We start from the raw sequence: 10,810 nt of genomic DNA on the forward strand, positions 1-10,810 counted from the left end.
TCAATAGCTACAGCCCATTATTTCCTGTACGATTTAATATTTAGCATGTAGGAGTTAAAATGTGTTTTGTTTGTGTCCTGTAGACATCCATCAGCTGATTGAACACCAAGAAGAATGTCTCCCTCATCTGCAGGGGGACAGTTTCACTTTAGAGGATCCACAGCCCTCACATTTTAAAGAGGAAGAGGGGGGAGAGTGTCCTGTAGGGCAGGAGGAGGGGGATCTCAGCAAGTTTCCACTGACTGTTGTCTTTGTTAAGACTGAAGAGCATGAAGACAAACCACCTGAGTCCTCACAGCGTCATCACAGTCCAAGTAAGCACAACATTCACATATCATCTAATACAGAGGTCACCAACCTTTTGAAACCAATAACTACTTCTTGGGTACTGCATAATGCGAAGGGCTACCAGTTTGATACACACTTGAATAAATTGCCAGAAATAGCCAATTTGCTCAATATACCTTTAATAAATAAATCTATATATACAAAAAAATGGGTATTTCTGTCTGTCATTCCGTCGTACATTTTTTTTTCTTTTACGGAAGGTTTTTTTGTAGAGGATAAATGAGAAAAAAAACACTTACTTGAACGGTTAAAAAGAGGAGAAAACACGAAAAAAAATAAAATAAAATGTTGAAACATAGTATATGTTCAATTTCGACTCTTTAAAATTTAAAATTCAACCGAAAAAAATGAAGAGAAAAACTAGCTAATTCGAATCTTTTTGAAAAAAAAAAAAAGAATAATTTATGGAACATTATTAGTAATTTTTCCTGATTAAGATTCATTTTAGAATTTTGATGACATGTTTTAAATAGGTTAAAATCCAATCTGCACTTTGTTATAATATATAACAAATTGGACCAAGCTATATTTCTAACAAAGACAAATAATTTCTTCTAGATTTTCCAGAACAAAAATGTTAAAAGAAATTTAAAAGACTTTGAAATAGGATTTAAATTTGATTCTACAGATTTTTTAAAATTTGCCAGAATTATTTTTTTGAATTTCTATCATAATAAGTTTGAAGAAATATTTTACAAATATTCTTCGTCAAAAAAACAGAAGCTAAAATTAAGAATTAAATAAAAATGTATTTATTATTCTTTACAATAAAAAAATAAATCTACTTGAACATTGATTTAAATTGTCAGGAAAGAAGAGGAAGGAATTGAAAAGGTAAAAAGGTATTTGTGTTTAAAAATCCTAAAATCATTTTTGAGGTTGTATTTTTTCTCAAAAATTGTCTTTCTGAAAGTTATAAGAAGCAAAGTAAAAAAATAAATGAATTTATTTAAACAAGTGAAGACCAAGTCTTTAAAATATTTTCTTGGATTTTCAAATTCTATTTCAGTTTTGTCTCTCTTTGAATTAAAAATGTTGAGCAAAGCAAGACCAGCTTGCTAGTAAATAAATAAAAATTAAAAAATAGAGGCAGCTCACTGGTAAGTGCTGCTATTTGAGCTATTTTTAGAACAGGCCAGCGGGCGTCTCATCTGGTCCTTACGGGCTACCTGGTGCCCACGGGCACCGCGTTGGTGACCCCTGGTCTAATACAATGTTTGTGACACATGTTTATGTGGGGGCCACATTTATGACTAAAGATGAAGATAAACTTGCTTTTTAACACCACCATTTAAAAATGAATGCTAATCAATCATCAACAATGTAATTGCTGGGGTGTAACCATGTGACCTAGAGGCCGTCCTCCTTACCTCACGTGGTCAAATGAAGGCAAACATTCAATATGGCTACTGTTTATTTACCTTAGCAGCACATATGTCAGCATATTTCAAAGGTTTAGTGGTGAAGATTAGGGATGTATTTGTGTATACGTGTATTTGTATTGAACCATTTCGGTACGGGGGTTTCGGTTCGGTTCGGAGGTGTACCGAACGAGTTTCCACACGAACATAATAAACTAAAGTCTTAACAAGCTGCTCCGCTTCGTTCTGCCTGTCTCTGTCAGTACTCTACACAGCACCCAGCATTGTCCCACCCACACAACCATCTGATTGGTTACAGACAGAGCGGTTACAGCCAATCAGCAGTGCATATTCAGAGCAGTAACAGCCAATCAGCAGTGTGTATTCAGAGCGCAAGGAGTCAGTGCTCCACCGTCCTCATGAGCATGTAGGTGTTTAGCAGGTAACCATTAGGCAGCGGACTATCCCAAAATTATAATAAACACCTCCCAGTCAACTACAAACCCTGTTTCCATATGATTATGGAAATTGTGTAAGATGTCAATATAAATGGAATACAATGATTTACAAATCATTTTCAACCCATATTCAGTTGAATATGCTACAAAGACAACATATTTGATGTTCAAACTGATAAACATTTTTTTGTTTTCGTAAATAATCATTAACTTTAGAATTTGATGCCAGCAACACGTGACAAAGAAGTTGGGAAAGGTGGCAATAAATACTGATAAAGTTGAGGAATGCTCATCAAACACTTATATGGAACATTCCACGGGTGTGCAGGGTAATTGGGAACAGGTGGGTGCCATGATTGGGTATAAAAGCAGCTTCCATGAAGTGCTAAGTAATTTACAAACAAGGATGGGGTGAGGGTCACCACTTTGTAAGCAAATTGTCGAACAGTTTTAGAACAATATTTTGTTTACGAGCTATTGCAAGGAATTTAGGGATTTTACCATCTACGGTCTGTAAAATCATCAAAAAGTTCAGAGAATCTGGAGAAATCACTGCACGTAAGCGATGATATTACGGACCTTTGATCCCTCAGGCGATACTGCATTAAAATCCAACATCAGTGTGTAAAGGATATCACCACATGTGCTCAGGAACACTTCATAAAACCACTGTCAGTAACTACAGTTGGTCGCTACATCTGTAAGTGCAAGTTAAAACTCTACTATGCAGAGCCAAACCCATTTATCAACAACATCCTGAAACGTCGCCGGCTTGGCTGGACCCGAGCTCACCTAAGATGGACTGATGCAAAGTGGAAAAGTGTTCTGTGGTTTGACGAGTCCACATTTCAAATTATATTTGGAAACAGAGGACGTGGTGTCTTCCAGAACAAAGAGGAAAATAACCATTCAGATTGTTGTAGGTGCAAAGTTCAAAAGCCGGCATCTGTGATGGTATGGGGGTGCATTAGTGCCCAAGGCATGGGTAACTTACACATCTGTGAAGGCACCATTAATGCTGACAGGTCCATACAGGTTTTGGAGCAACATATGTTGTCATCCAAGCAACGTTATCATGGACGCCCCTGCTTATTTCAGACAGACAAGTGTTACAACAGTGTGGCTTCGTAAAAAAAGAGTGCGGGTACTTTTCTGGCCCACCTGCGGTCCAGACCTGTCTCCTATCGAAAATGTGTGGCGCATTATGAAGCGTAAAATACGACAGCGGAGACCCTGGACTGTTGAACGACTGAAGCTCTACGTAAAACAAGAATGGGAAAGAATTCCACTTTCAAAGCTTCAACAATTAGTTTCCTCAGTTCCCAAATGTTTATTGAGTGTTGTTAAAAGAACAGGTGATGTAACACAGTGGTGAACATGTCCTTTCCCAACTACTTTGGCACGTGTTGCGGCCACAAAATTCTAAGATTATTATTTGTGAAAAAAAATAAAGTTTTTGAGTTTGAACATCAAATATCTTGTCTTTGTAGCATATTCAACAGAATATGGGTTGAAAAGGATTTGCAAATCATTGTATTCCGTTTATATTTACATCTAACACAATTTCCCAACTCATATGGAAACGGTGTTTGTACTAGTAACATCACTATGAGCCCGTGGACGTTCTAGAAACAAACAGCAGCTCAGCTCGCTCGCAGTCCTGGCTTGAGGTAAAGGCTAATTAGCTTTTAACGTTAGCGCATTTTGCGGTGTGTGTGTGTTTTACAAACAGCAAAGCCCTGTCTGGTATTTCACTTTTCCTTATGTTAAAGGAAGAATTTCTGTCTCCGATAGTTGATATAATAATGAGTTTTTTAGGTAGTTCCAAGATGGCGCCTGTATGGGCTTTGGTCTGCCGTCTCTCGCTGTCAGCTCTGTTCGTTTTTGTGTTGTTTGCGTCTATTTTCGTCTCTGTCGGCTCACTGCTTATGTATGACGGAGAAGGCCCAGCAAAGGATGTACTACCTGAGGAAACTTAAGGTGCCGACCAAGATGCTGGTGCAGTTTTTTTCAGCCATCATTGAGTCCATCCTCACCTCCTCCATCAGCGTGTGGTTGCCAGGCGCCACAGTCCAGGACAAGCATAGACTGCAGCGCATCGTACGTGCTGCTGAGAAGGTGATTGGCTGCAAGCTCCCATCCCTCCAGGACCAGGAGGCGTGTGGGTCGGATCACAGCTGTCTCTTCTCACCCTGGACACAAACTATTCTCCCCTCTCCCCTCAGGCAGGAGACAACGGTCCATCCAGACCCACCCCTCCTGCCACCTGAACAGTTTTTTCCCCTCGGCCATCAGACCCATGAACAAGAACAAGATCTGATAGCTCACTTAGAGCTCATCTTATTACCTATTCTGTCTTATATGTATTTTATGTTGCACAATTGCACCAAGAAAAATTCCTAGTTTGTGAACCCGTTCTCAAACAATGGCAATAAAAACTATTCTGATTCTGACCGCCAAACACTGTTGAATCTTTGCCCCTCTCCCACTGATATGATCAACTTCGACATTGGTTTTTCAACGTCCCAGTCAGCTTTTTCACCTGGCCGGATTCCTGCTTTCCTTTCCCGTCTCCTGGCTCCTCTCCCCCAGCGGAAGTGACTCCGGCGTCGCGGTAAACGTGGCGGCCAGCTGGTGAAAGTTAGGGCACTCCTGGCCTGGCTTCTGTGTGACGGAAACATTTCTGAGAGCCAGTGAGTCCGCCCCTCTTAAAGAACTTCTGCCTCGGGAGTGTTCCTACTTTAATTCTCCGCGGTCGTCCGGCCGAAAAGGAGGAGGATTAGCAGTGGTCTTTAAAAATGACTTTAAATGCCGTCAGATCCGCCTGCAATCCTCCTTTTCAAGCTTTGAACTGTGCATGTTTGAACTGGGTCTTTCTGATGTCGTCCTGTGTGCCGTCGTCCATCTACCACCCAGGTACCTCAAAGACTTTATAGCTGACTTTTCTGAATTTCTGGCTGAAATCCTGCCTAAATATAATCTTGTCCTTATTGCTGGTGATTTTAATACTCACACTTGAGCCCAGACGAGTCGCTTTCCAGGAGCTTCCTGAATGTAATTGACTCATTTAACTTTGTACAGTCTGTGTGTGGTTCCACACATGAACGCAGGTATAAACTCCATTTAGTGCTCTCGTATGGTTTGCGTGTTTTTAATTTGGACATTTGCAACGCTGTGTTCTCTGATCATATTCAAATCCTGTTTGATATTCCCACTCAGTGTCCGGTTACATTTTGTGCTCCGGCTCAACGCTCTCGCATGTTTAATTCTTCTTCTCCTGCTCTGTTTTCTCTTCCATTTTTTAGACTCTTTGTGATGATAATTCTGCAGCCTCTGTATGTCTGAATACTGAAGAGATGGTTTCTGGGTTCAACTCTTATTTGTTTACAAACACTAGACACGATCGCTCCTTTCAAGTGCCGCCGCTCTAAAGCCACGCCTCAGCCCTGGTTGAATAATGTCACTCGTGCAGCCAGGCGCAGGTGTAGGATAGCAGAGAGAAAATGGAAAAAAGACAGGCTGCATGTGTCTTTTGCCATTTTTAAAGAAAGCCTGCTTTCCTTTCAGATCAATGTAAAAGCAGAGATGAATATATGTCTATCTCAGATTATATTTTCTAACTGTAACAACCCCAGAGCTCTGTTCAAGACCATTAACATTGTCATTGATGCTCCCAAATGTGATGGTTTTGATGCTTCTTCTGAATTCTATGAAAGTTGTCTCCACTTTTTCACTGACAAAATTGTGTCAACTAGAGCCAGTTTATCTCAGCCTTCCTATGACCTTTCTATTCCTCTGCACTTCTCTTCTATTTTCCATCAGTTTGAGCCGGTGTCCTTTTCCTTTCTAAAAGACCCGGTTAGTCATATGAAGCCCTCTGGTTCTCCTGCAGATGCCCTCCCACCTCGCCTGTTTAAGGAGGTACTTGCTACTATTGGATCAAGTGTCCTTAACATTATCAATAGTAGCCTCTTTTCTGGAATGGTACCAGCAGAGTTTAAACATGCACCCCTCTCTCCTCTCCAATCTCAGACGTATCTCTAATCTTCCATACATTTCCAAAATACTGGAGAAGGTTGTCTACAGTCAGTTGTTGCCCTTTTTAGAGCATAATGGTATCACTGAGCTGTTCCAGTCCGGTTTTAAAGCCCTCCACAGCACAGAGTCAGCGCTTCTAAAAGTGTCTAACGATATCCTATCTGTCTGTTGCGTTCGACACTGTCGACCACGCCACCTTAATCACTCGTCTTGAGAACTGTGTGGGCATTAAGGACGCCACCCTCAACTGGTTCCGGTCATACCTGACTGACAGGAGTTTTTGTGTAAAAATAGACAACTTTTTGTCTTCCATAGCTCCTCTACCACATGGGGTCCTCCAGGGCTCAATCCTTGACCCTCTTCTATTTGCGCTTTACCTTCGCCCCCTTGGTTCTTTTTTCAGGAAGCACAGTATTGCATTTAATTTTTATGCTGATGACTGCCTGATCTACTTCCTCATGGCACAAAATAACACGGTCCAACGTCTCATTGACTGCCTGCACGACATTAAAGCCTGGCTTTCAGTTAACTTCCTGAGACTAAATGAAAACAAAACAGAACTTTTGTTGTTTAGTCCAAGTCGCTCTCCCTCCCCTCTGCACTTACGACTACTGTACGTAGGCATTTATCTCGACTCGTCTTGACTACTGCACCGCCCTGTACGTAGGCATTAGCTAGGCCTCCTTCGCCTTCCTGCAGCTCGTGCAGAACTTTGCTGCTCGTCTGCTAACACAGACCCGCAGGTGTGAGCACATCACCCCTATTCTAGCGTCCCTTCACTGGCTCCCTGGGCTCTTCCAAATCAATTATACTACTATAACTATTATTTGTTTTCAAATGTCTAAACAACCTCGCTCCAACATATATCTCCGACCTCCTTCGGCCTTGCCACCCCCCCCCCCCCCCAACCCTAAGATCGAGGGGGCAGTAACGTCAGCTGCTGTTGACGGTCACCGACACAAGGCTAAAACTTAGAGGTGACAGAGCTTTCGCCGCTGCTACTCGCAAGCTCTGGAACAACTTACCTTTGAGTGTTAGACAGGCCTCCTCTCTTCCTGTTTTTAAAACACTCTTAAAAACACGCTTTTATTCCATGGCCTTTAACATTCTGTGATCTCCATTCTGCTATGGCATCCCATTATGCACCTGCTGTGAACCTGTTTCTAAGTTTTATTTATTTATTTATTTTTTATCGTGCTTTGTTTGTGTTATGTTGTGTTTGCTAGTTTCCCTTGTGTTATCTTTTAACCTGCCTATTGTATAGCACTTTGTGGTAAATATTAAATGTGCTTTATAAGTAAAGTTGATTTGATTTGATTTGAGCAAAGCTGAACTTTTGTAAAGAATGTTTGTGTTCTCCTGTACCGCAGACGTTGAAGAAGAACCTCTACCCCATGAGCAGGAGGAACCACAGTCCCCCCACATACACAAGGAAGAAGAGGCACCACATTACCAACACATTAAAGAGGGAAGAGAGGAGCCACAGCCTCCCCACATTAAAGAGGAGGACGAGACGCCACAGATCCATAATGTTAAACTGAAACTTCACATTAAAGGGCTAGCGGAGGGCCCACTGATCTTACATATCAAAAAGGAAGAGGATGATCCACTGACACCTCACATTAAAGAGGAAGAGGAGGACCCTCTGACCCCCTACTTTAAAGAGGAAGAGGAGGACCAAGAGCTGTTGCACATTAAAGAGGAAGAGGAGGAACACCACATCAGTCAGCCTAAATGGTTAGAGGAGTTCCCAGTGACTGGTGTCCCTGTGAAGAGTGAAGATGATGAGGTCAGAGGTGAAAGTGAGGAGAGGGGAGGGGGGGAGCCTCCAAGCAGCAGCTCAACACAACACATGACAACAGAAGCTGATGGAGACCACTGTGGAGGATCACAAGCAGACAAGCTCTTAGCTCCACTATCAGATAGTGAGGACACAACGTCACACTCTCCTGACACTGATGATGAAGACTCTAAAGATGATAAGACATGTCACACTGACAACACACACTTCACATGTTCTCACTGTGAAAAAACCTTTAAATACCATCATCTTCTGAAAACACACATGAGAAGACACACTGGAGAAAAAACATTTATATGTTCAATCTGTAGTAAAGGTTTTGTAGAAAGTCGGTATTTAAAAGTACACATGAGAACACACACTGGTGAAAAAACTTTTTCCTGTTCAATTTGTGGTAGAGGTTTTACACGAAGTCAATATTTGAAAGTACACATGAGGACACACACTGGTGAAAAACATTTTTCTTGCTCAGTATGTGGTAAAGGTTTTACACGAAGTCAATATTTGAAAGTACACATGAGAACACACACTGGTGAAAAACATTTTTCCTGTTCCATCTGTGGTAAAGGTTTTGTAGAAAGTCGCAATTTGAAAAGACACATGAGAACACACACGGGTGAAAAACCTTTTGTCTGTTCAATCTGTAGTAAAGGTTTTGTAGAAAGTCGCAATTTGAAAAGACACATGAGTACACACACGGGTGAAAAACCTTTTGTCTGTTCAATCTGTAGTAAAGGTTTTGTAGAAAGTCGCAATTTGAAAGTACACATGAGAACACACACTGGTGAAAAATATTTTGTCTGTTCAATCTGTGGTAAAGGTTTTACACAAAGTCAGAATTTAAAAGAACACATGAGAACACACACTGGTGAAAAACCTTTTGTCTGTTCAATCTGTGGTAAAGGTTTTAAAGAAAGTCGACATTTGAAAATACACATGAGAATACACACTGGTGAAAAACCTTTTGTCTGTTCAATCTGTGGTAAAGGTTTTAAACAAAGTCGACATTTAAAAATACACATGAGAATACACACTGGTGAAAAACCTTTTATCTGTTTAATCTGTGGCAAAAGTTTTGTACAAAGTCCCCATTTGAAAGTACACATGAGAACACACACTGGTGAAAAACCTTTTTCTTGCGCAGTATGTGGTAAAGGTTTTGTTCTAAGTAAACATTTGAAAGTACACATGAGAACACACACGGGTGAAAAACCTTTTGTCTGTTCAATCTGTGGTAAAGGTTTTACACAAAGTCAGAATTTAAAAGAACACATGATAAAACACACTGGTGAAAAACCTTTTTCCTGTTCAACCTGTGGTAAAGGTTTTACACAAAATCAGAATTTGAAAAAACACGCTAGAACACACCCTTGTTAAAAATCATATTCCTGTTTAATCTGCAACAGAAGTTTTTGTCATCGATCAAACCTTGTTAGACACATGAGAAGACACCCAGGAGAGAAAGTGTTGAGTTGCAGTGTGTGTGGTGAAATATTCTCTTCTAAGTACCAGTGTAAGAAACACAAGTGTGCTGGTGAGAAGAGCAGCAGCAAATGAAACTGCAGGATTTGAAACAGACTGTCAAGACTTTAATTTTGACTTTCTAACAACACCAGCACATATAACATATGTGACATTGTTGTTTGTGGAACAATCTGTTTAATATGCTTCTGCATTTATAGATTAGATATTGATATTAGTGCTTTTTTCAGTCAAGCATATGCATCAATATAGGTGAGAGTAAACAGTAAAATACATATTTTACATGCAATAAACATTTTGTGTGTATGTACACACACACACACACACACACACACATATATATATATGTGTATATATATACATCATTTATATATATAAAAAAAAAAAAAATATATATATATATATATAACTTCTAATTGTTAATAATCCCATAGATTAGCACCTTTATATGATATACATATTTACTGGTTCACATCTGAAACACCTTCTGGACCACTTCAGGAAGCATATTATTATTTACTTTATACATCATTTGAACAGTTGTCTTTCATACCATTTTAAAATGTGTGACTTTTTGAATCATCTATTGGGTCTCTTTAATCTAGTTTAATCATCATCGTTATTACTCTGTATTATGATGATTGTGTTGTGATTGTTTTATATGTATGTCCCCAGACCTTTATGCAATATAAAAGTGAGAGAAAATGGCACAAAAAAAATTGTGAAAGGATGGTTTTGTTTTTACAAACTTACATTTGTGGATACATCAAATAAATCCAGTATTGCGTTTTAAACATTTTTTTAATGTTTTTTTTCCTTTTTCAACATCCCCAAAACAACATCAATATAAGTCAAAGTTTAAAGTGTCAGGCAAAAGCCAATATTGTACATCATCCCACAGAGATTTACTTTGCATACATTCTTAAAATAAACTATTTATTGTGTTTCCCATTTACAGAATGAACAAGTGTTGTCTTCAATTGCAAAAGTGGTCAAGTCTGTCTGTTTTTTCTTAAATTAACTCTTTTGCCTTAGAAAGAATGAGTTATGAGTATTTTTCTTGTTCCAGGTTGTACTTAATGAAATCTTCAAATAATAAACTATTTTTATCAGTCAATAAGTGCATCAGTGACCAAATGCCTTTTTCAAACCATTGCTGTACAAAGATGGATTTGTTCCTCATTTTAATATAAAAACAATTCCATAGTGGAGTATTGTGTGTGATGACGTGTCTGTAAATTAGTTTCCAGTACAACAACACTTGCTGGTAGGGATGGGTACTGTTCACTTTTCAACCGATTAGGAATAAATTCCTCTACCTT

At 39.5% G+C, this 10,810-nt stretch overlaps 1 protein-coding gene across 1 annotated transcript in view; it reads left to right on the plus strand.

Annotated features, from left to right (window-relative positions):
- Positions 1–10,439, plus strand: part of LOC133545302 (oocyte zinc finger protein XlCOF6-like) — a 12,042-nt gene extending 1,603 nt beyond the window's left edge. Inside the window, exons 2-3 of the mRNA XM_061890744.1 lie at positions 84–314; positions 7,576–10,439. Coding sequence (XP_061746728.1) covers positions 84–314; positions 7,576–9,383 — 2,039 coding nt within the window. The 3' untranslated portion in view covers positions 9,384–10,439. The remainder of the gene's footprint in view (positions 1–83; positions 315–7,575) is intronic.
- The last annotated feature ends 371 nt before the right edge of the window (positions 10,440–10,810 follow it).

This window comes from Nerophis ophidion, linkage group LG28, assembly GCF_033978795.1.
Source record: "Nerophis ophidion isolate RoL-2023_Sa linkage group LG28, RoL_Noph_v1.0, whole genome shotgun sequence".
NCBI lineage: Eukaryota > Metazoa > Chordata > Actinopteri > Syngnathiformes > Syngnathidae > Nerophis > Nerophis ophidion.